General features: G+C 44.5%; 1 protein-coding gene and 1 non-coding gene across 2 annotated transcripts in view; one reads left to right on the plus strand and one right to left on the minus strand.

Annotated features, from left to right (window-relative positions):
• The window catches only part of LOC8035248 (ionotropic receptor 25a), a 77,141-nt gene that overhangs the window by 9,584 nt on the left and 41,099 nt on the right, over positions 1-26,458 (minus strand). The window contains exons 7-12 of the mRNA XM_042287467.1: positions 25,567-25,655; positions 18,334-18,463; positions 14,975-15,172; positions 10,760-10,959; positions 9,404-9,543; positions 7,292-7,541 (exon numbers count right to left, since the gene is read on the minus strand). Coding sequence (XP_042143401.1) covers positions 7,292-7,541; positions 9,404-9,543; positions 10,760-10,959; positions 14,975-15,172; positions 18,334-18,463; positions 25,567-25,655 — 1,007 coding nt within the window. The remainder of the gene's footprint in view (positions 1-7,291; positions 7,542-9,403; positions 9,544-10,759; positions 10,960-14,974; positions 15,173-18,333; positions 18,464-25,566; positions 25,656-26,458) is intronic.
• Positions 11,254-11,326, plus strand: Trnaf-gaa. Its single transcript has one exon. It is a non-coding gene; the product is annotated as a tRNA-Phe (tRNA).

Consider the following 26,458-nt stretch of genomic DNA (forward strand, 5'->3'; position numbering starts at 1 on the left):
TTGTCCATCATGGAACATCGCCGAATATTACAAGACGCCACTGGCAATTGATTTCCTGCTAACAGTGTTGTAGGCGTTAGCGAAGAAAAGTAACAGCATACGTTACCCGTTACTTGCGAATAAAAGGGACGCTTTGCCGACCTACGTTACCTCAAAATAAAAGCAACACGTTACCATTACCGTTACCGATAAGAAGTAACGGACTTTAATTATGAATATAAACGTTTTACTGTTTTTAAGTTATACGTGTGCATAAGCGCCTTGATTTCAAGAAACATTGTGTCCACTCAGAAACCTAGCATATTTACCTTATGGTGTTTAAGGTTCAGATTTCGAGGGTATGTGAGACGAGTGCAGCAATGCATACGAGTTGGCACCTAAAAACACAAAACAAATTTTTGTGTATTTAAAAAAAAAGATATAACGAGTAACACATTTACGTTAGCCTTTAATCGAAATAATTAACTTATGTACGTTATCATTACTTTTTTGAAGGCAACGGGTGCATTGCTACGTTAGCAAAAAAGTAACGCGTTACAGATAACAAGTAACGCGTTACCGCCAACACTGCCCGCTAATGACTCGCAAAAAATATCAAAACAGAAATTAGGAGCACCACTCACGCTTGGTGCTTTCACTACTCACCGAGTGAGTTGGCCTTTTCTTAGCGATGGCGTATTAGATTAGTGGCCTGAATTTCATCTAACTCAGGCGTCTCCAAACTTTTTGACTAAGGGACCACATTAGGTATCAGTCGCAGTTTCGAGAGCCAGGCTGAAGGAGTAATTATAAACGAGGAAATACTCAATAAAAAAGGAAGATCCATTGATGGATCGTTCGGGAATATGTTAGCATGACCCGTAGGAATCGCCAGCGGCATCCGCTGCCTGACGCTCGTTGTTCACCGGTTTCGGCACCCGGTCTCCTTCGCTCGCAGTCAGTCTTCTTTCGCCGCCTACTTGGACCAGCGCTAGTACTGGGTTCCCACTTTGTAGCACAAGGCATACGCGTTCCGCACACCTCCAAGACTCGCCCCAGCATTGGCTTCCGCAACCGGAGCCGTCGCCTTCCTCTCGCCTTTCTCCTTCTCCCCTCCTCTCAACGCGTTTCCCTTCCCACTGTTTTGTGTCCACAGACGGACGCCGTCAGCTTTTTCCTCTCATGCGGGTACTAATGCTAAAAAAAAGCAGTAATAAATCTAGACAAACATTTAAACACAGAAATGATTGTTAGAGTAAGTATTAAAAAAGACCCTAAGCTGGATAATTACATATACCAATTTCCTTTTTTGTATTTAGCTATCTGCGACATTACACACCACTTGTGACCAAGAAAACTCACCAGGCATAAATCAAAGCGCATGGGAACTTTGGCACGTTCGAGCAGTGCAAAAGACTAATGAGAATGATAACACTAATGCTGACAATATACAATGTTTGTGACAGAGGACACTAAGCACAATGTAAATGAGAACGCAAAGTACACAGATACAAAGCAGGTGACTACGAATGGTGATGCTGAAGATGACATTGTTAAATTAATCCGAGTACCACGACTGAAGACATGTTCGCGCAAATCATGGCGGGAGAGAATACTATAATAACCGAACTGGTACCCCTCAGAAATCAACAGAGTTCGACAGACTCCAAGGCCAATGAATGGCGTACAAAATTGTCCGATGTTGTCAAGTTAGTGCAGGCACTTACGGTGAAAACAGAAAAAAATCCAAGTGCTTGAACGCACCATTTTAACCCTTGAGGATGCCCTTAGTCCACAAAACCGTAAAATCGCCAATTTTGAAGATCAAAGCCGTCGCTCCAATCTTCTTGTATATGGAATCCCTTAAACAGATACAGAAACTGAGCTGAGTTTGAGACGTTCTCTGTGTCTGTTCCTTCTACTGAAAGTTCTTCCGATTTCTTCCACCGCAGTCTCAGGTGTAATACGACATGATTAGCTACCACCAGCTCGCCTGCACTCTCACCGTCTTTTCACAGAAACCGAGTCCCAATTAAGGAGCAAAGTGATATCTGAAGTCTGAGCAAAGGCTTGGAGTGAAATTTGCTTCGATCGCCAGATTAGACCGCCTTCCGAAAACCACGTGCCGATTACTAGAAGGTCGGAAACACTGCTCAATGGCAGTACAGCAGACATCGATGAACAGGCAAGTCATGCCATAAGATAGCGAACGTCGGAGCGCAGCCAACACTACGAGCCTACGAGCCAATGAAACAGCGTCAAAAGTGCAACGTCACTGCACTCATCACATTTTTTTTGTGGGTGTGTTTTTTGCAGTGTGCCATGACATTGAAGTTGAAGTCCGCCACTGTGCCGGGATTCCACAGCTGCCAACAGAGGTGAGTATTTCGAAAGGAAAGAATACATCGGCTCGGAAGAAGTAGCGGCCGAAGACCGGTCGTTCTGTTTTTTCAGGATTATAAGGATTATAGGGAAAAACAAGCTGTACTTCACAATGTAAAGAAATTAAAGGGAACGACTATTTACATAAGGAATGACTATTCGCAATACATTCTGTCCAAACGAAGATTTCTCTGGGAAAGTGCAAAAGCCGATAAGACAGCAGGGGAAAAGGTACCTCTTTCTAACCACAAACTGCGAGTCAATGATGACTAGTATGTTTGGGACGACATAAAGCACGTGCGTGTCAAACTTTCCGCTCTGTCATTGCCCGATCCACCGAATCGACAACCAGGAAGCCCACATGCTAAACAACTTTATGTGTTAAACGTAAATGCTCGAAGCATAGTGACCAAAGTTGAACACCTTGAGTCGCTGTTGTTAACCCATGATCCCCATATTACAGTGATTTCTGAGACATGGCTTTGTGACCACATTGGTGATGATAGCAGCATTCCTGCAGCTCATAAAATATTTAGGAGAGACCGCCCACCACGTGGCGGGGGTGTAGCTGTTGTGTTCAAGGAAAATGTCGATGTCGTGCTTTTGGACCAAATAGATGAACATTACAGATTGTGCTTGAAAGTTAAGATATGGGGTAATACATTCATATCGTATGATGTATACAGACCTCCAAATTTTCATCCTGAATTTCTGCATAAATTGTACAACCATTTATCGTCTCACCTCAACAATAAAAAAAAAATATTGTTGATGACTTTAGCCTTCCCAATATTGATTGGGTGAAACTGTCACTTGGCTCCCGTGAAAACACTGACATTATTTTTGACACCATGTTTGCTTTGGACCTCTTGCAGGTTGTCAGTGTGGTCACACATGAGCACGGATCTAGTGGTTCTATTATGGACCTAGTTTTTATTAGTCGGTGTATTACAGAATATACAGTTTCGGTTGAGAAGGGTCTTTCTGACCACAAACTGTTAATTTTCGTTGCACATTACCCATCTAGTCAACCAACAAAAGAAGCTAAAGTTAAGATGGCAAAGAGTTTTCTCCGTTCTAATGATAATTCTATCATCCTTCATTTAGAAGACACACTAGACAACTTTAATGACTCTGATGTTAATATTTCCTGGAATAAGTTCAGACGAGCATGCAATTACTACTTTGATACATTTGTTCCCGGTGTACGTAAACGTGTCGAACGTTGCAACCCATCGATCAATCAAACAATAATCCATTAAAACGTAGAATCAAGCGGCTCAGAAAAAAGGGGAACCGAAATAAAGCTCAAATTCCGGAACTTCAAAGTGAATTACCGACGCACGTACAACAGGCGAGACAACGTTACTTTTCATCCACGCCTTCCTGACTTCATGAAAAACGACCCAGATAAATTTTAGAGGTATCTTGGCAACAAACAAAAGTCAATTGATAAGATTAAAGTAAATGACGTTTTGATTTCCGATCACGGTGAAATTGCTGAGCAGTTCAATCGGTACTTTCAGTCGGTCTTTTCTGCCCCTGATGTGCCTGAGTAAGTATGATGACATCTCTTCTTTTTTTACTGCTGACTTTACATCGTCTCATGGCGTACTTTAGATGTTGTTAAACCTAGAAGTAAAAAAGTCGTGCGGCCCAGATGGCATACCGAATTGATTTTTGCGCGGGTACGCAGAAATCACGGCAAAGTTTTTGACTATGATCTTTCGTGTTTATTTTTCCTCGGGTGTGTTGCCAAATGACTGGCTCACAGCACGTGTAATACCAGTCTTCAAAAAAGGGGACCCGTTATCACCAACTAATTACTGACTTATCTCTTTAACATGCATAAGTTGTAAATTCTTAGAGCACACCATTAGTAAGATTATTAGAGAACATTTAAGTAAAACTAATTTGCAGACGTAGTTTCATACGGATTTAGAAAAGGCCTTTCAACCAATACACAATTACTAACTACCATTCATGAGTTTGCACAAGCACTGGATAAGGCAGGCCAGGTACACTCTTAATTTCGTTCCACATGGGTTCCACATATTCTATGTGGAACTTCCACATATTTTATGTGGATCAAAAGATTTATGCGGAACGCCGGTTTTCTTCGCTTCGCTTTTGCTTTTTTAAAGAGGAACCGCAGGTCTTATGCGGATCAGCCAGCCGTTCCACTGACCCTGCTGCACTTTCGCGCCAATCTGTTCCAGTTAAGACCTCCAGAAAGTGTATTGTCGTGTTCTTTTTAACTTTTATCGCGTTCTAGTTAGAATCCTTTGGCGGCAAATACGCGCAGGCCGAGCAAAAACGAGACAAATAAACCAAGAAGAAATACACACCAACGGAGGCGGCCAGCGTTCAGAGGGGAGCCGGCAAAAGCAGCAAAGCACATACAAAAAAGGGAACCTGATGACCACGTTCTTCCTCTAAGAGAATAGTTCCAGTGAAAGCCCTTGCTTTGTTTAGGAGTTCCTGTGGTACGATTCGAGCGGTTCGAGAGTTCTGAAAGCGGGCATCGCGCATTGTTACAGAGTGAGGAACGTGTTGCCGCATGCAGCACGTCCGCGCACCCGCGCAGACGCACGGAATCGCGCGCGAAACTCCGTTTTCGATTTTGTCCCGCGCGCGCGGGACTTTGCACTAAGCAATGCAAAGTTTTGCACTGCTTAGGGTCACAGCGCAGACTTCGTTTTTCGATCTGAACATATGTTTCGGCATCGTCATTCGCTGAGCTGCCTCCATAAATTCCAGTGATTGGCTTTCTGAATGTTTTGCGGGAAAGTAGACGCACAGGCTTTTTTAGGAGCGTGGAACAGTGTTCTACATAAAATCCTTTCAAATGTATGTGGAACAGCTTCCCAGGTGTCATTATGTGGAGGCTGTTCCACATACTACCCTAAAAACTTATCTGAAACACTGTTTCACATAAAAAATTTCAAATTATATGTGGAACAGCTTTCGAAATGTCATCATGTGGAGCACCGTTCCACATGCTGCCCTGAAAGCTTACCTGAAACACTGTTCCAGATATACTATGGAGTACCTGGAACACTGTTCCTGATAAGTAAGCGGAAAAGTTTTGCAATGGTGTTCCACTTATAAGTGGCCCATTAAGTGGAATGAGATTAAGAGTTTAGACGTTATCTTTTTAGACTTCAGTAAAGCATTTGATAGGGTTCCGCAAGGCAAACTAATATCAAAACTGCATAGTGTAGGTCTTCCTTCGGTAATCGCTAACTCGGTTCGCTCATACTTATTACATAGGAAACAATTCGTCGACGTAGGGGGTTGTTCGGAAACACTGGATGTAACGTCAGAAGTATCACTAGGCAGCGTATTAGGGCCATTACTATTTTTAATATATGTAAATAATATCGGTGACGCAGTTGATCCTTGTATAAGTATATATATATATAAGATTATTTGCGGTTGACTGTGTGTTATTCAAAAGTATAGCTTTATCATCCGATCAATGCTTACTTAACTCAGGTCTTGGTGCGATTCAAGACTGGTGTGACCTGAGGGATATGCATGAGGTTAAATCTGGACCAAAGAGTTTTTTTTACGTGTTACAAATTAAAAAAAAAGAAAAAAACGCTTGTGTTTTCCCATTCACTTATTGACTTCCTCATTTTCGAAGTTGATAAATTGAAATACCTTGGTGTTATCATCACTGGAACTCTGAGTTGGTCGGATCACGTGAATAAAAAAGTTTCCTCGGGAGCCTTCCGCAAGCTTAGTTTTGTACGGCATAAACTTAAGAACGCCCCTCCAAACGTTAAATTGTTAGCTTACATTTCTCTCATTCGACCCAAACTCGAATATTGTTCCACAATGTGGGATCCATCTACAAAAAAAAAAAAAAAAAAAAAAAACCCAAAAAACAAACAGAACATTCCGACATTCTAGAAAAAGTTCAAAGATGGGCTGTTCGCTTTGCTTATGGTAAATTGAAATGTAGACAAACAAGATACCTACCCTCCAACACCGACGTAAGATTGCCCGTTTAAAGTTTTTACACCAACTTGTCAATTCTAAGGTTTCTCTAATGTCCTGTTCTTAGGTTAGTCCACTTTCAACCAAACGAACAATACACCATCACCGATACTCTTTAACGCCCTATTTCGCACGTACTAATAGACCGACACGGCTGTTTCCAGACAAGCGCAGAAACCGAATTCACGTGTAGTGAAGCGTCTGCTCATGCGCAGTGCTGTCGACAGCGCCACCGCAGCTGCGTGACGTCAGGGCCGTGTGTTGGTCAGGACAATAAATGCGTGGCATTCTTTGCACCTGGAGCTGTTTTCATCACCTGATTTTGCATCATCATTGGAATCTTTATCTATCCCAGTGACCCTCGCAACTTCGTAGTTTCACTGTAATCTTTTTGTCAATGTATATTTTGATGGACCTTTCAGCTTTGTAGTTTCACTGTAATCTTTGTCATTGTATATTTCGATGGCTTATTGTAACTTTGTGATTTACTAGATTTTGATATATGTATATTTTGTATGTCTTGTGTTTCTGTGCAGCCGCATTTCCCCCTTCGTTTTCTTGTTCTATGTGTAAGCATTGCTTTGTGTAGCGTTATTTTTATCGGCCGCCCCGCTTGGACCTTGAAGGTCCGCAGTAATAGGACATCTCTCATTCTTTCTTTCGTTGGCGCATTTCGAGCGCGTAGCGGCACCGTTTCTTTATGCGCACTTCTCTTTGCGCGGGTAGCAGCGGGTCTGTTGAAAGCAAGCCGCGGGCCGAGCTTCATTTGAAGGACCGCGGCCAGCTGCAGGCCGGTCGGAAGACTTCCGCGGGTCGGCTCTGGCCCGTGGGCTGGGGTTTGGAGACCCCTGATAACTTATAAGAGCAAAGTGCCCAAGCCTTGACAAGACCACACGAACTCGAGAGCACGACAGTCGAAACTCACTCGTAGAACTTTTCCTCGATGTAGGCCATTCGTTCGAAGTAGGTCATAGAGGACGTGTCCTTCTGGGGAGCGTACTTGATCTTGTATTGCTTTGCCAGGTCGTCCAGAGACTCGATGGGCGAGTCCAGACGGGATACGGTCAAGAAGGCGGCCAAGTTGGCCGTGTAAGAGGCGATGATGATAAAGCCAAAGAGCCACCAGGTAGCAGCTACCAGACGCCCAGACAAGTTGCGAGGTGCCTCGCCACCGCCTGCGACCAGAGACCCCCAATCACCATTCCCAATTCTATTTGAATGACATATTTTGATTACTTTTCTGGATCTATTAAGTTGTGATTTTTTCTAAAAATTCCAGTTGCCTGTTCGTTTTCCAACTGATTTATTTAATAAATTTGTAGAACAGCTTGCTCGCACTAATGTGAACGTCTACAAGGGCGCAGGAAATACTATAAGGAGTTAATTCCAACAAAAAAATGAAAGCCGTTTACAACTCCCTGTAACGCCGAATTAGAGCGCAGCTCTTGAGGAGGAAGAGGGAAGGGTACTGAGGGTCACGTGTTCTCAAGGGGGGGGGGTCACGTGACCTGGGGGAGGGGTCACGTGACCCCCAGAGAAATTTCTCCGCCTGATTTAGCGGGGAAATGTTTCGCTAGATTTAATCGGGAAAATTTGCCGCTAGATTTAGCGGAGATATTTTTCCGCTAAATTTAGCGGGGACATTTTTCCGCTAGATTTAGCGGGGAAATTTTTACGCTAGATTTAGAGGGAAAATGTTTCCGTTAGATTTAGCGGGGAAATTTACCCATAATGCACCGCGCGGTTACGCTGACGCCGACGCCGTTCGAGCCAGAAACGGGCGCCTAAGAGCTGCGCTCTAAAAGCAACAAGCGCGGCTTTGGAAGAAGCGAAATTGAGGGTGCCTTTCTTGGTGTTCCTACTCTGCCGCCACGCACTTGTGACATCACCACTTCTGGTGTTACTTGCCGGCAGACTTGTACGTAACGCGTTACAAGTAATTGATTACTTGTAATCAATTACAGTTAAGTGTAATTTTGTAACGCTTCAATTACATTTGTCAAGCTGTAACGCTCGGAGTAATTCAATTACTTTTTTTCTGTAATCAATTACAAAATCAATTACACAATTACCAATTACATTTTTCATCCCACAATTCTTTTTTCTCACAAAAATCAGCATAGTCACTCAGCCATGGAGCAAAAATGATTGACATTTTTTTAACATCTAAAAAAAATAAAACTAGGATTAGTCGGCAAATCCTTTTTTCTTTTACGCCACGCTTTTCTACAAGCGCGCCACCAGCCTTGGCTGGGGAGTTCCGGATCTCGTTGCAGATTGCTGATAAAGTCGACGGGAAGCGGGAACTCGCTATTGACTTTTTAGTGGGCTTTGTTCCTTAGGTCGACGCGTCAGCTACACGACAAGGTCCGGGTCTGAAAACAAAAAAGGGAACAATAACCAAACAAAATTGTGTACGCAATATTTTACTGTGTATTTGTGCATTTCTGTTATCGCAATAAGAAGTAACGTGAAAGTAACTTGAAAAGTAATCAATTACTTTGCAGTAATTGTTCAATTACTTCTGGGAGGCAGTAATCAGTAACGGTAATCGGTTACTTTTTTGACTGTAGTAATTGTAATTGTAATCAGTTACTTTTTTTCAGTAACGTGTACAAGTCTGCTTGCCGGGCTCTCATGCACTATGCTCGAGCATGACATTGGCGCGTTCTCGGATATTACTCAAATAGGGTATCGACCAGCAGCGACTTTGATTACTGAAGGGGATTATCCGAATGAACACTTTTCTTCAACACTCCAATAGCTGTAATACAACCTTTCCTTTGTAAGATAAAAATAGGAAAAACGAACGATTTCTTGTTCCCGCTATTTATGTCGCGCTCCGCCAGAGTGTTTGCATGCAATAAATACTACTGTTTGCCTTGAGAACTGGCTAGACTCGTATGCTTCTACTAGTACAATTAAATTCCTTGCAACGATTAATTTAATGGAAGCTTTTTCGGCAATGGCTACACCAGCCCTCAACAAGTTTGATATGCACATGACGCATTTTCTGGACAACGGGAAATTGAGTTACCCTGTGGGGTAAGTGACGTCATGCAGAACCAGAGGCATTCTTTGAGGTTGAAGTCCCGCTTTTCCTCGTCGTCCTTGTACTTCTCTTTGTTGTTGCGGTAGCTGTACGGACTCAGTCTGTCGAACAGGTACATGAGGAAACTGCAAAAACGCGTGCTCTCAGTCAGACGAGCTTTGCTTTTATGTGCTTATGGTTCCTAGTAGAGTAATCGAAGTTCCCTAAAACAAATCCGTTTTGCAAACCATCGGTCGGACCGCGACCGGTGAGCTGCGCCAACGTTCCATTAGTGGATCACCAGCAAAACGACTTGCTTTGTAAAGGGATTCGTTTGCAGGCGATCGGTCAGAGTATAGTCGCACGCGACGCCATTGCCCAAGAAACCTTTTTGTTGCGGTGCAATTTCAAGACGATATTTGCACGCGGCTCACAAACTGGACTCAAGCATTGCGCGAACACTCCATTTGGGCTCGTGATAATCAACACCTCGACAAGCATTCGGGTAGTGGCTCGTGCCCAATCACTTCAATGACGAAAATTGCCGAACCCTAACAATGTCTGGAACTCAGCGCGTGTCCTCTGCTTTGCCAACCCCAGTGCGTGTTAAAAATGCGACTCCTGACTGCAAGTTAAGGAAAAGAGCGTTGCTCGGTAGGTATAAACGTTATATTAATTCTAAGTGGTATTTACGCAAAGTATAAAATTCGTTGCACGTCCCCTTTAAGGATTTTCTAAAAGTGAGCCTACGCACCATACCTATTTTGGACGACAGTCGGTGCGTTCTGCGTTAAAGCAAAGATACAGGCCAGTTGTTTTATTATAAGCATGTTAACCCCGAAGAACAAAATGAACAAGGACATTAATCTTAAAATATAACTCTTCGAATGACTTTCTGAATGGAAACCGCTTAGGGTTCTTTATCCAGATTGTCTGTAACACAGATTATTTAAAAATAACCTTTCTGCAGACGATTGGTCGGACTGGGGCATGAGAGGTCTGCAACGACTCTGCAAAACGGTTGTCTAAACAAAAGGAGTTTCTAAAAAGGCAAAGAGTTTTGCAAGAAATCGGTCTAATTAAGAGTCTCCAACACAATGCGATGCTCAGTTTTTCGGTCACACCCCTGGGCCTGCAGTGTGCGGTAACGTCATGTAATCGACCTCAGTCCGATCAATAGTTTGCATACTTTTATATCTATAACGCCCAAGATTAGTCGCGGTGTGACGTGAACAGACCGCTGTTATGAGAAATGAAACCCTACAATGGGTTCTGAAGTTTAAGCGCATTTTCCCAATTGGAGTAAAGTTTCTACCGTGGCGTGCTCGGTTGCACTGGCGGAAGTACGTAGGTGAGAGTCACCTTGTGAAGAAGTATGCGGCGAGGATGCAGCCCCACACACTGCCCTCGAGCACAGTGAGGAATTTGAAAAGGGAGGACTTGACTTCCGGTTTCTTCATGAGGATGGAGATGCCGACGAGGTCGTAGTAGGGCACCGTAAAGTCCACAACCGTTTCTCGCTCGGCCATCACTGAGATGGGACCCAGGGCGATGTCGGCGTTCTACGGGGAGAACGAGGAACGCACTGACGAGCGCCCACGTGGCGGTGACCCGGTGGCAATCAGTTCGTTGGACGACGTTTCATCGAAAGATCGTTTCGTCGACATGTGACGTGTCATCGACAGTTCGTTTCATCGAAAGGCTTCCTGCGTTCGTTTAATTGCCAGACGTTCCGACACTCCGTCGAACACAACCCTGCTGACGAAAATAATCCCTTGAGAAGGGGAACAAGGGGGACAAAGGAGAAACAAACTGGTGGCAGCTGATTAAACCTGTTTGCTCCACTAACGTCTAACCCCTGGTTAGTTCAGGTGGTAGAGCGCTCCACTGAAAATGGAGAGGTCCCGGGTTCGATACCCGGACCAGGCGGATTTTTTCGGTCGCGCACCAGTAACCTTAGCTGTATTTGAGATTTGTGTTTGTCCTTTGTCCCCCTTGTTCCCCTTCCCCAGGGATTATTTTCGTCATTCTTGTCCAGCTCGCTCGCACATTTACATTTAATTGTTTATATGTATATACTGCAAACTTTTACACAGTTACATACCAAAACCATTTTGTAGAATTCGCGTAACCAGCCCGTGTTCCGATATATCTGCGCCGAAGTTTCTACTTAATCCGACTTCTTCTCCACTCAATCCGGCAAACCCGCGAAAGTAGGCTGTATAGCCGAACTTCGCTACATTAGCCGGATAAAAGTGCAAAATTCGGGGACGAATATTGCGGAACACGGGCTAGTTACGCGAATTCTACACTATGGAAGTCTTGGAGTACGACCGCCTCAAAATGTGTAGTATAAACGGATATCCTAATAGCAGTATTCAAAAATTAATTAACGAATTTGAGATAATCAGCCTGATAATAGTGATGGTTATATTCCCATATAATGCCCGCCGAGCCATATAAACACAGAGTGAAAACAACATTCATATAACTTCCTCCCGTTAATTCGAAAAATTGGGGGAGCTAAAAAACATACTACTCCTATATATATATATATATATAACGACTTTGGTCATAATATTTCAGGGGTTTTATTTATTTTAGTAACCGGGCCATCGTAAATATTATGAGTTGTATGTGCGAGTTTTCTTAAACGCGCTCTGCTCCAGCAATTTATCCAGTAAGAAAAGTCGCTTGCCAGAGCTTGAAACATATTTAATTGTATAAATTATGGGGAGGAAGGAGCCGGCCAAGCTCATTTTCAACTTTTTTTCCGCAACCTTCCCCATAGCTTTGAAGGGAAATAAAGGTATTATGAATGTCTGGCTTCCCCTGTTCTCTGACTGCAGGTGTCATTACTGTTAACATGAATGGTTTATTTGAGCCCTTCGTAACGTCCCTTGGTTATTACAAGAGTTGGTATGAACATATATAGCGGCAAAGAAATCATGGTAAAGTAGCTTTTAAAAACATCTGCTGTTAATGAGACTACCAGCAGCATTGCATTGAAGCCAGCATAGTTAAACCAAGGATTGAGTGACAGGCGTAAAATTGGCATATTTAACGTGTCCCCCAAAATACAAGAAAATTATTACACTTAAGACTTATATACAGTGTTTCTAGACCGTATGGTCTATCAAGTAAAAAAAGTTCAAGAAAATAAGCACTGTTTTTTTAATAAATGCGACTTCAAATATTTTAAATTTGTAGATTTGTAGCAAGTTTGAAGCTAGATATATGTTTGTTCGTAAACAATAAGAAGACACAAAATACGCCATCAGATAACTTACAATTATAGCTATGCATTGATACTTGATTCATGTTACTATATTTGACGGGAGCAATTCAAGTTGGAAGCAACATTAGCCAGGTAGCAAGTTCGCTACTTTATACAAAATTAACTCTGAAATCACTATATTATTGATAAATTGTCCGTAATGTTTCCTGCAGCGTGAAAATATATTAGCCGCTTGAGCAAAACCAACATACTTAAATTGACGTTCATAGTCGAGAAAAAAAATCAAGTTGAGTTTTTGACACATTTCATTTCCTGCCACTTGGATTTTTTAAATTTTTTCTAAAGGGCAGTTTTGTGCATTAGAAAAATAAAGCTACCACATACAATTAAAAATATCACCCCGACAAGTTTGGTCGCATTCAAATGAAACCGGTCTTCTATAGAATGAAACATCTATACGCAATTATTTGAGATTAGATAGAGCTTTCTAACAATGGTTGCCACCTTAACCCCTTCAACCTGCACCTTTTTAATGTGACACGCTTGGGTGTCAAATAAGCATAATTACTGGACCTGCTTTGGACTACCCGCCCCGCTTATATTTATATATAACACGGCTGTATAAGACGAGAGTGCACGACACTAGAGCGTCAACGGAAGAGAGCGCGGCAGGAGAGCGCCGGGTCATGAGAGCGCATGTGCTTGCCTTAGGAATGATCGATGTTGGGGTTGTCAAACACATGTTTTCACGGAGCTGAAATTTTGACATCAGATGGAGTCGCATTTCGAGCGCTTTATGGCATTTAAATCACTGAGCACGCAAATTAAGCTGAGCGAACTGGCAAAGCGACGCAGTGGTCTGCAGTCGCACAATTTAAGATAATTCATATTTTTCAGGTTATCGATCCTAACACAATACGTTATAACGCAGTTGTCGTCACTGCCGCTTATAGTGTGCTCCTTTTAAAATTTTTCGCTGCTTTCGCTCTTGAGACAATTCTACTTGTCATTTTTGTCACACAGAAACAAAAATTCGCTTCACATATCAACATGGCCGGGTGAAACACGTTGGTTTGGCGATTCCCTTCTTTGGGGAGGAGAATAAACATTTTAGTTCTTTAGTCAGAGCAAGGCTGCAGGAGCCTACCGTGCGTACAGGTGGTACATCATTATCATTTTTAATTGTGGCGAACGTTGGGGAAACGTCGAATTTGGAACGCGCTAGAAATCAATTCGTTCGTTCCCATGATTATTGAGGAAATTAAAGCTGCACTCACATATTGTTCAATGCCATCTTTCGCGTAACAGATAATCTAATGTTACTCTAGACCTTTCCAAAAAAGGTCTAGTTACTCCAGACCTTTCCAAACAAAGGGCTCCTGGCCGGTTTCATTTTCAGTGTTCGTGCGTATGGCGCGTGATTTGCTCGCTTTCCGAAGCGACGAACATGCGCCTGCTGGGCTGAGCAGATCGGATGCTGGGCTGAGGACTTGCGAATCTTAGAATGGCGTTTAAAAGGGGTTTCGATACTGGGACGTTCTTGCCACGGCAAAAGGCAACTTGCTGGCTGCAGTTGTTCAGCGCTCTCGTGACGCGCGCTCCAATGACACGCGTTCTCGTGTCGCGGCGCTTTCCTGTCGCGCGCAGTCGGAGCTCTCGTGTCGTGCGCTCTGCAGGCGCCCTCTAATACGACACAAGGTTCTGCGTTCAGCACCGATATCAAGGATACTGCCGGAAAATCGCCACACTGAATATACACGACCTTTTGGATAGCACTGCACCGGGTGCTTTTGTCCAATTAATATTTGCGAATAAGGGCAACTGTCATCATTTTGTGATTGTCAAGGGCTAGTGAACGGGTCTTGTGTGGTTGGTTATGCTGGTACAATGCACAAACCCCGCATGCGATCTACTACAATCTTCTGAGGAAGCTGGGCAAATGATTAGACCGAAAATAGCGACCTACAAATTTGCTTTCCTGGGGAGCCTCAGTATCACATCTGACATACTGATATTCAGATTGAATTGGATTTCTTAGAACAATAGATTTCTGGGCATTGTAGTTCGCTAGAATTTTTCGGCGATATGCCCGTCTTGCGGGAAGGTCCTTGCTAATAAATATAATAAATATTGCACAAATTCTTCGAGTAAACACGATGTCGGATACGACAAGTACGTCACTAAAGTCACTCTTTCTATGGTCTTGTAAGCAATCAGGTTGCAGCAGGGAAACTATTGCAGTTTGGCCCTGTTCGGAGCGACCTTACTTGATCGTATACCATAATGATTTCTCAGAGGGCGCTTTGACTGCGAACAGTCTATTGTGCATGCAGCCTTACCTTGTCGACGAGTTCTCTGATCATCCCGTTCCACTGTTTGGTGTTTTTGTCAATGGACCCGAACATCTTATCCTTCACTTCAGTGATGACATACTCGAATTTAAGGATCTCCTTGATGGCGTTAATCAAGTCGATGCAGTAGCCTTCGAACTGGTTCTCACCGTTGCTGGCGTTTTTGCGCACGATAAACGGTGGTTGCTGGAAGAGAGCCAGCCATCGTCAGCTGGGCACGATTACCTTACCTAGGGACACGGATCTCACGGGCCGCAACAGGTGCAAATGCGGCTTTATATTGCAGTTCGTGTGGCGTTATTTATTTTCTAGAACCTCTTTGCCTAACCTCAATGTCCTCCTGTCCTCATTAAGTAGTATAAAGTAGGAAACCGGCACGAGGCGCCTTAGAGACGACATGCCATGCGGATCCCTTGCGGAAATTGCAACTCTTTGGGACCCTTCTGGATTGTCCTATCTGGACAACTTTCATTTGGCGCAGGTGAGCGTTTTAAATGGGCATCCATGGGCTCGTCTCTGAGCTATCCTTTAAAAGACTTTGGAACGCTGGAGCGTGGGGAAGGAGAGGCAACGCTCCAAACACAGCTGAAATTTGAGTTTACAGACCACTTTCCTAAATAGGCCCACAACCAGAGCACAGCGCATTCTGAATGTGCTATACATAGCTTGCACTGACGTCACTTGGTCAGACATAACGAGGGAAAGGGCGCGTGAGAGGGTAGCTTCGGCCGCGTTAAAAAGGCGCTTCTGGCCACCAGAAAGAGGGGCGTACTGACGTCACGTGCAAGCCACGTATTTATTGGAAAAAGAAATGGGGCTCGGATGGCAGTGCGCGGGCAGTGCTTGTTCGGATCTGTCTCGAACAGTCACCATAGACGCACCATCCTAGTCGAACTCGATTCATTGTTCCATCCGGAGTCCGAGATTTATTTCTCCACACATAACTTTATTCGTCCATTCCTTGTCTAACCACCGACGAATAGTTTTAGAGCAGTCACGATATGGGAGCTGAGCTCGAAGTATGGTAAGATTCAGTTGCAATATCACCTAGATTGTTCGTGTTTTTTTTTACCCCGGCAGATAAAAAAACAAAATTCATCTACCAGTGTTCGTAGGTGTTGAGCGATTTTAATGAGGAATCGAACTCTCAATTATTCTAGAAATAGCAGACACGAGTCGTGATAAAATATTCAATGTTCACATCACAATTAAACTTTTTTGTCTCTCCATCTCGGAAATGGAGGGCACTCTAGCTTTCTATTCTCTGGCACACTGGGGGTGGTATGACCTGGACGATCGGTCAGCGGCGCGTCCGTGGTTCGCGCCCCGACCAAGCCTCGGTGCTTTCAAAGCCCCACGAGTTGGCAATGCAAGTGTCGTCTGCCTCTTGCGGTGACGTCAGAGAGACGCCGAGCTCTGATTGGCTCTGATGGGAAGTGACCCCGAAGCAAGCTCCCTGGAACCCACTATTCTTCAATGAGAGCCAATCCGAGATTGGAGCTCGGATGTCACCCTTACAAAAGAAGCAGACGAGCTTGCGCTGCGCAGAAGACAGACGCTCGGAGTAGTTTTGTGGCCAGTGCTTTCTATTCTCTGGCACACTGGGGGTGGTATGACCTGGACGATCGGTCAGCGGCGCGTCCGTGGTTCGCGCCCCGACCAAGCCTCGGTGCTTTCAAAGCCCCACGAGTTGGCAATGCAAGTGTCGTCTGCCTCTTGCGGTGACGTCAGAGAGACGCCGAGCTCTGATTGGCTCTGATGGGAAGTGACCCCGAAGCAAGCTCCCTGGAACCCACTATTCTTCAATGAGAGCCAATCCGAGATTGGAGCTCGGATGTCACCCTTACAAAAGAAGCAGACGAGCTTGCGCTGCGCAGAAGACAGACGCTCGGAGTAGTTTTGTGGCCAGTGCTTTCTATTCTCTGGCACACTGGGGGTGGTATGACCTGGACGATCGGTCAGCGGCGCGTCCGTGGTTCGCGCCCCGACCAAGCCTCGGTGCTTTCAAAGCCCCACGAGTTGGCAATGCAAGTGTCGTCTGCCTCTTGCGGTGACGTCAGAGAGACGCCGAGCTCTGATTGGCTCTGATGGGAAGTGACCCCGAAGCAAGCTCCCTGGAACCCACTATTCTTCAATGAGAGCCAATCCGAGATTGGAGCTCGGATGTCACCCTTACAAAAGAAGCAGACGAGCTTGCGCTGCGCAGAAGACAGACGCTCGGAGTAGTTTTGTGGCCAGTGCTTTCTATTCTCTGGCACACTGGGGGTGGTATGACCTGGACGATCGGTCAGCGGCGCGTCCGTGGTTCGCGCCCCGACCAAGCCTCGGTGCTTTCAAAGCCCCACGAGTTGGCAATGCAAGTGTCGTCTGCCTCTTGCGGTGACGTCAGAGAGACGCCGAGCTCTGATTGGCTCTGATGGGAAGTGACCCCGAAGCAAGCTCCCTGGAACCCACTATTCTTCAATGAGAGCCAATCCGAGATTGGAGCTCGGATGTCACCCTTACAAAAGAAGCAGACGAGCTGGCGCTGCGCAGAAGACAGACGCTCGGAGTAGTTTTGTGGCCAGTGATGCTAGAGAACGGAGCTCGAGAGTCAGAAAATCACGACGACAGTAGCTGTATTTATAATTCACAATTTGCGATTACTGAACCGAAATATAACTGAATGACAACTACAATTACTTTTATCGAGAAGTAACGACACTCAACGAGCAATGAAATTACTGCAGTAAACTGCTATTCACTGCCAACTTTCGAAACGCAGGACGAAATCCGAACAGCTCATGGTCGCTCCGCACCGACTGAAACTGCGCTATCCGCCGGAGGAACCAATCACGTAGTGTGAACAGCTACGCCTTTCTTATGCTCCGTAAAATGAAAAATGGCATACCCATGTCTCGCGGCGCGAATCGCACTGCACAAGCTCCATTTATGAATGTCGTTTTTTTCACGTGATCCGTACATTTTCGTTTACGAGCAAACAGAATAACGACGTAGAATGATGACAATCGATTTTACGAGAAAATACGTTGTAATACTGAGCATGACGTTCCTGTGCCCGGGATCCGAGCGCAGAACGCATTTTCAAGTTAAAGAATGGTCCCCTTTATTTGCTTTTTCGGTTCCTGTAAATCACAAGAAATGGCCCTCTACGTCTTGTACAGATACGTCCGATGCGCGAAAATTCTTCACAGACGAAGCTCGTATTGTCTGCGGGAATTCGCGGTTGATTTCCGCATTTTCTAACGCGAGATTCTAAATGTATAGGCAATAAGGTCGGTATCGAAATATAACTACAACTAAACGAAGCGACAATTCATAGCTCTGCTGCTCTCTCACGTACTCACCACAATAGTCGTGATTCGAAACACAGTCACTGCGGCAAAAGGTTTCAGCTTGTCGGCTTCGCTGAGAGTGCCCATTCCGTCTCCATCGTCTGTCCATTCGGAAACCTGGGAAAATGGAGTCCTCGATGCACTCGCTTAAAGGGCAACTCCGGCCAAAACTCAAAACGCAATAAATTACTGGTACCGCTGTAGTGACACAAAATACTACCCCAGTCAAAAAATTACGTCCGGGGGTCGCCGCATTCTCAACTAATGCCGATAATAAAAATGCGACCCGCCGCGAGCCGCTGCTCCTTAGCGGGCGGCCAGCGGGTTGCCGATCGCTAAAGCAACATTGGGCCGTGACATCAATATCCTTCTCTTTTTTTTTCTTCCGGTCCCGGCGTTGCGCGGAGTGCGCTTCTTTGAGCCGCTACCACCGCTACTTCGGCTTGTGACTTGCGTGTTTAGCCGTTGCCTTTATCTGTAGCCCGTGTAGCTTCGGCATAGCCTTTTGTTTATTTGCTTGTGAGGACTCCAGGACTCGTTTTAGTGAGCAACTCGGTGCGCCCAAGACTGCCCAGCTGATCCTCGAAAGATGCCGAGTAGAACGTGTAGCGCTGTGGGCTGCTCAAACAACCCGCTGCGGAACCCGGAGGTGCTTTTTCACAAGTTTCCAATGGACCGGAAATTAGAGAAGTTGTGGGTGAACGCTGTTCTACGAGTGGATTTTGTACTTCGGCTTTTACGCACCCGAGGAAAAAAGAATGAAAAGCAGTCGTGTTCAGCCCAGCACACGTGTGTTCGGGCGCCGCGGCCAGCGCCGGAGCCTCAAACCTTCGTGTCTGGGACTGACCCGCAGCGCGAAAGCGAGAGGACCCTCAGTACTGTACGTCACTGGCAGCGCGGCGTAAAGCAACGCTGCTCCATCCACGGAGCCCAGATGACAATTTAGGCCTAGCGACGAGTACGGAAGACCACACACACGGCGACAGCCGCCGAGTACGGCACCGAACGAGTTCACTTGTTTTCCAGTCACTAGCTTTTGGGTATACAAGCGACGAGTACGGCATAGCGCACGCACGGCGGTGGCCGCCGAGTACGGCACCGTACGAGTTCACGGGTTTTCCAGTCGCTATAGCTTTTGGGTATACGTACTAACTCTTGCTACATATGCTGGATAACTAGCACGTATACAGACTTAAAACAAAAGCAGCTAACCTCCTATCTTTAGACGGCTAGCGCAACAGAAATAGGTGCCGCTCGGCCTGCGTACTTGTTGAACGAGAACGATCTTGACGTCACGTTCACATAGCGGCTTATTTCCAGTGTTGCCGGGGCCTCGAGCGGCTAGTTTTGGTTTTGTTGACCGCGACCCAAACAAAAATTTGAGGCGTCGATATCTTTAAAACTACGCTTAATAACGAGAAAAAAAATTACACCTTGCAGTTCAGGGACGCTGACTGCGCTAAAAACAGTCAAAATCCCAAAATTGAAAATTGAAATCCCTACGAGGTCGAAAAAACGATCAACCAAAACAGACAACGCAACAAGAAGTACATTGGCATTCCCAAACAACGTCTTCTTTCACAGTGCAGGCCACGCGCCAACTTTTGCGCGCCTGTTGGTCTCTTGTGGCTCCTGGCGCCGCCGACAACGCGCTGACTTTGTGGTAGCGCGTTGTCAGTTTTGGCTCAAGCGCATCTCGTGTACACGGGTACCCTGTCGGTACCCGTGTTCTTAAATTCATCCAACGCTTTCGAATAAGGCAACACCTTGCACCCCTTTGCTCTTGGCAGCTTGCTCGACGCCGCGGGAGCGACGGGTTGGCGGATGAGGCTGTGCTCAGCTGGTAGTTCTGGTTCGGTAATTACAATAAAATAAACGTAGCAATCAAGAATAAGTTTATGATGCACAGAGTTTGTGCAGGTGACTCAAGATTATTCAATTTAAAATGGCGACGTGCGTGCTTTACGGGTTTTCTTCGAGCACATTCAAGAAGTTAGGAGCATGGCTGCTTCGTTCGAGCAATACTATGAACTAACTACATTTTGTCAAAATTCTTCGTAAGTCAGGGCTTCTAAATACAGGCCTTATTTAGGTGTTGTAGAAGCCTGTGAGCAATGGCGGAGACAGTAAAGGAGGGGGGGGGGGGGAGCAAAAAAATCTGCTTCGAAGAACCTCTCCGAACAAAACAGTAAGGCAAGAACCAGCGGGCCCTCAGCTCTCTCCTTGTTACTTCCGGTTTCTTACGAATTAAGTTAAGAATATATCGTATATATTTTGGAAACGCGGTCCAAATCGTTCCTACGAAAGCTGCACATCGCACAGAAAAAAAGTTGAAGCCGCAGTGGTCTGTGCCAAAGGGCCCATTAATAAAAATGAAATTGTCTAGTATGATTGGGTAATTAATTACTTCTGTAATAAATAAATAATATAACAAAAAAACTATGAAGGTACGGTTTCAATCAAAAACCTGATGAGAGTCATTCAAAACTACCAAGTCCACACATATTACAATGATATAAGGCAGCCTTTTACGAGGTTCCGAAAAATGGCTCAAATTGGACGCTTTTCTATGTTTTGGTTTCTTTTCAGAGCGCATCTCCGCGCCAGCAATCCTGTCCCCCGTGGCCAAAACGCTCAACGTGCGTGCGGTGTCACGCATCGCACGTAAAGCTGCATCCTCCTACTGGCACCGACGTGAAAAAGGCCAGCTCATGGGCAATCCGCAGGCTTTCTTATCTCGACTCTATGCGCGGCGGCGAACGCACCTTGCGCGTGGGTATTGTTGGCGCGGAGATGCGCTCTGACAACAAATCGAAACCTAGTAACACGTCCGAATCAAATAATTTTCGGAACGCCGTAAAATATTGCGCGTGCCTAATATGTAGGGTGGAGAATAAAAATCAAGATGATTTAAATTTTGATTTAAATCAGACAAGTTTTACATGATGATTTAAATCAAACCTTTCCCGTAAAAATAATATCGAAATTATTTTTTATTTAAGGTTTGTCAATCATTTGATGCCTTCTATGTGCGTTTGTTTTGTATTTAAATCAAAGAATCATCAATCAATAACGGCATTGCTCTTTTGAGCAAATCGGATCATTGAGTTTTTTTTTCTCTACTTTTCACGTCGTTCGTCAGTTACATAGGGTCCTACTGCAAGCAAATTAGAACGCAAAACAAATAAACAAAAACTAGAAAGGTAACGTCGTATTGCGAGCAAATCAGCACGCGAAAAACGAGTGAACATTTTTAGCTAACGAGAAAAATCAAACTGTTTTTGTACTAGTATGGGTGGAGTTACACAAATAAAAAGTTGTTAATTAAACAGTTCTTTAAGTTTGCAGTAATTCATTCTGCATTGTTATCAGTAATCCGAAGGTTTGATAAATCAATCTGCCATGTTTAAATATATATGTAGCGATAAAATTCACTCATTTAAGCTCCAGCGATTTAAATCAAGTTGAACCGATTTCTATCAAATGAATCTGATTTAAATTCCATAAATATGATCTAAATAAAATATATCTGATTTATTCAACGAAAATCCAGATTTTTTAACCGTGCTTATGTCAGAAATCTGGGTGGAATTTGTAGTTTTCCATGATTCGCATTAAATGTTTTTAATAAAACCCTACATTTAAAATTAACAATAAAAATTTTAATTACTAAAAAAGTAATTTATTACCCAATTCTACTGAATCTTAATAATTTTTCTTAATGGGCCCTTCGGTACAGACCACTACGGCATGAACATTTTTTCTTTTCATGCGATGCATAGTTTTCGCGGGAGTTAGTTAGCAGTGACAATAAAATATCCCGTGTGTGTATAGAAGAGGTGTAGTGGCCAGGGAGATGAAGGCCTGGTTACACAGTAAATTTCAAAACGCCTATAATGGTGGGTGACAGGTGTTTTATACCCAATGCACCTTTTCAAAACGCTATACTTTTTTTTTTTACGAAAGGTGTAATATTTTTTAAACACGTACTGAGCGTGCGAGAGAGGTGCTATCAACAGATTTTGGAGGCTTCAGAATAGTGTTCAGGAACTATTACGCTTTTTACAGAGGAAAAAGTGTTTCCTCCTGAAAGCACAGTTTTCCAAGCTTGCCGGGACAGATTCCACTGAAACAATAGACCGGAGTCATACTGGGCGCTGCGTATAAGACACCCTTTGGGAATTTTGGGAGTGACTGGGGGACGATCATGCACCAAATGAGAAGTGGTGAACATTTCTCGTGGTTTCGGTTTCGAACTCTAAAGCGCGGAGATGCCCCATCGCTATGCCATGGCTTTCGAACGAACGGTCTGAGCTGCGTCGTTTGTTAGTGAACGTCAGTTGAATCACATTTCAAGTCTTTGGAGCTAGTATACGACTTGAAAAAGTTAATAGGTGCAATCTGAGAACTTGTGATATATCCATGGCAGTTTCGTAATCGCAGCCTTACTAGAATCTTGACTATAAAGATATTTTTTTTCGAGGTGGGCGAAAATGAGAACTGCCAGTCGTATGTTAGGAATTAAAAAATCATGGACTTGGCTGTATAAATTGGGCGTCTTCATTCACCATATTTCATAGAGCGATTGCGCTTGACGTCAGTAAGAACTCGTTCAGGTTTAAGTACCGAAGCAGTGCAAAAACATACTAATTAGCAAGATAATTAACTAAAACTTACTAATTCCTTTTCGAATTAGTAAAAATGAACATATGGTTCCACTGACAAACTTGCTAAGCATCATCGAAAACCCCTAAATCAACTCTTTTCGGAAGACAAGGCACGGGCAGCATTTTACAGCGTTCCGTAAAAACGCTCAACTTTGATGCGTTCCTAGGTTTCAGTTCCTTATCGGAGCGCATCCCTGCGCCCGCGGTCCCGCGCCCCAGTGGCCGAGACAGATAACACACGTGCGCCATACTTGCCTCCATCCTACCAGGGAGGCGAGGGGGTGACTTCGCGCCGCGATGACGGGGGAGCAGGACCGCGGGCGCGTAGGTGCGCTCCGATAAGGAACCAAAACCTAGAGACACGTCCAAACTGTGCGTTTTTTGTTTTTTTTTTTCAGAACGGCGTAAAATGCTGCCCCTGCCTTATTCCTTTTTAGCGTCTTCAGGAACCGCCAAATAAGTGATTTTTAGACATGCTTTGAGCGCGTGGAAAGCGCAGTTGTGCGCTCAATTTCCCACTCGTGTAACAGGCACAAGACCGGGCCTATGATGAGAGACGGAGTAGCCGCGCGGGTGCTTTATCGCACCGCTAGTCTTGCTCCTGCTGCACCAGTGGGATATTGAGCGCTCCACCATCCTTCCCTCGTGCTCCAAGTATCTCGATTATTTACCAGTTTAGTAATCTTTGATGACGCTCAGCATGTTTCGAATTAGAATCATAAGTTCATTGTCAATAATTAAAACGTGAATTAACATATTTTATTTAATTAACCTACAGATCCCTACGATTATCTTCGCATACTATGTCCACCTGGCCGCATGAGTCACCTACACAAACTGATTAGTTTAGCTTTCACGTCTGTTTTAAAACAAATATCTTAAAACGATCAGCAATTTAATTACATATGCTAATTCTCGTTTTAATACACATTAAAACGAGAATACACATTAAAACGAGAAGAGTTGCAAGTTCTATTTCTCGCATTAAAGTTAGGAAAAAAGAGCTGGCGAAAAATTGGGGCCACGAGCGGGGCTCGAACCCGCCATCTCGTTTATCCGGGGCGACGCCTTCATCGATTAGTGTTAAACCATCCCGGCAACTGGTTTCGGCGGACTCGATTTTTGACCAGCTCTCTGTATACGGTTTGTTTAGAATTCGTTCAACTGGGTGGACGACAGCCGTTGCTGATATATGTTTCAAGTTTTAAGATTTAAGAGTGCTTTCCTAGATATCTTGGAAAACGGGCCCTTTCTGACATTTGCAAGTTCAAATGACGTGCCACGTCACTGCCGCAACTCGGAACTAGCATGCCATTAAATAAAAAACGGCTATCGTCCACCCACTTAAGCAAATTCTAAACTAACTGTATATAGAGAGCTGGTCAAAAATTGAGTCCTCTGAAACCAGTAGCCGCGATGGTCTAATCGGTTAAGGTGTAGCCCGGACGCACATAGGCGATGGTTGCGGGTTCGATCCCCGCCCCTGGCCCAATTTTTCGACAGGTCTCTTTCCCTTTCCCTATCCCTTAATTAAAAAAACCACTTATCACTCTTTCTCTTTTTTCTCACATTGTTACTACGGCTGCGCTTGTCTATATTTCCCCGCTCACACTACAGTGTGTGTGTGTGTGTGTGTGTGTGTGTGTGTGTGTGTGTGTGTGTGTGTGTGTGTGTGTGTGTGTGTGTGTGTGTGTGTGTGTGTGTGTGTGTGTGTGTGTGTGTGTGTGTGTGTGTGTGTGTGTGTGTGTGTGTGTGTGTGTGTGTGTGTGTGTGTGTGTGTGTGTGTGTGTGTGTGTGTGTGTGTGTGTGTGTGTGTGTGTGTGTGTGTGTGTGTGTGTGTGTGTGTGTGTGTGTGTGTGTGTGTGTGTGTGTGTGTGTGTGTGTGTGTGTGTGTGTGTGTGTGTGTGTGTGTGTGTGTGTGTGTGTGTGTGTGTGTGTGTGTGTGTGTGTGTGTGTGTGTGTGTGTGTGTGTGTGTGTGTGTGTGTGTGTGTGTGTGTGTGTGTGTGTGTGTGTGTGTGTGTGTGTGTGTGTGTGTGTGTGTGTGTGTGTGTGTGTGTGTGTGTGTGTGTGTGTGTGTGTGTGTGTGTGTGTGTGTGTGTGTGTGTGTGTGTGTGTGTGTGTGTGTGTGTGTGTGTGTGTGTGTGTGTGTGTGTGTGTGTACCGGACTCCGGCCGAAACGTCACAGATTAAATCGTCCGTTGTTGCTGTTTTCACTAAGGGTTTTTTTCTTCTCAGTTTTATTTATATATATATATATATATATATATATATTTGTATTCCGATAACAATATTTGATACTCTGCCGCCACCGTTGTACATGCATCGTGTAGTCATGGGGCAGCGTTATCAGAGCGCTAAAACTATCTACCACGGTGCTTCGCAACATAGTCAAACGCAACTGTGTGAATGAGTCTCAAAGGAAGTGACATTACAATTGGTGATCAGAGAGGAATACGGCCGGTAATATCTTGGTTTTCCACGGAGTTTCTGCAACACAACAGCAGCAACACCCTTCTTTAAAAAACAAGAGAAACAATAAATACCTTTACACTCTCCACTTTTCTCCCTTTCCTGAACGACTCTTTTTTCAAGGTCATTTTTATTTTCTGGTAGCCACTTGAGGTGCCTGTAAACACGTATTTCCCGTAGGGTCCTTCGTAGGCCATCTGAAATAGTTAATGGGAACAAATAATTAAAACGTAGAGCATTGGGGTGATTTTGGGTCAGCTGATTTCGAGATTTACCGTTGCTTCTATACAGGCTGGCAAACACTCGCGTATCTGCGTTTTCGAAGAGCACCGGAGGTCAATCACTGCGACATCCCGGAAAATGGTCAGGAATAACGACATCAAAACAACGCACAAAATTTCAGAGAGGAAATATCAAACTGGTCTCGATAATTTTGATCAACCCGGGGAGCACAGAATGTTTCGTGCGTGCGTTATGCGCGCCTTATGATTTGCTACGCTTGGTTTCGGGGAGAATTGGGCGGTTTTCGGATACACACACGGCAACTTGTCGTGCCACTTGACGGGGAGTGGAGAGAGTCTCGGAAAGAGCCGTTTTATTCCGTGCAGCATCATGGTTCTCATCATAAGGTGACGGTGATATCCAATTTCGGCAACAGCTCGTAGGTTATATTTATAAGTTGAGCGCACTGTACTTCTCTTGCTTGTCTTTGTGTTTTTGTGCGCGGTTTTATAATTATTAGGTATGAACCGACTAGCCCATAGAACCATCTTAAATGCCTTAGATGTTACATGAAGGCATACTCAATTTTCACAGGCACACAAAACAGGGTACACTTGGGCAGCGCTGACTAACAATGCTTTTTTTTTTTATTTCATTGTCATTCGCTTTGTTAGTCAGCGCTGTGTGAGTGTCCCCATTTTTGTGTGCCTGTGCAAATTGTGTCATCATTTGTGCGCTGTCGCCTCGGTGGTAAGAACAACCACTCGCTCAAACTGCA

This window comes from Ixodes scapularis, unplaced genomic scaffold (genome assembly GCF_016920785.2).
Source record: "Ixodes scapularis isolate PalLabHiFi unplaced genomic scaffold, ASM1692078v2 PGA_scaffold9__187_contigs__length_104089568, whole genome shotgun sequence".
NCBI lineage: Eukaryota > Metazoa > Arthropoda > Arachnida > Ixodida > Ixodidae > Ixodes > Ixodes scapularis.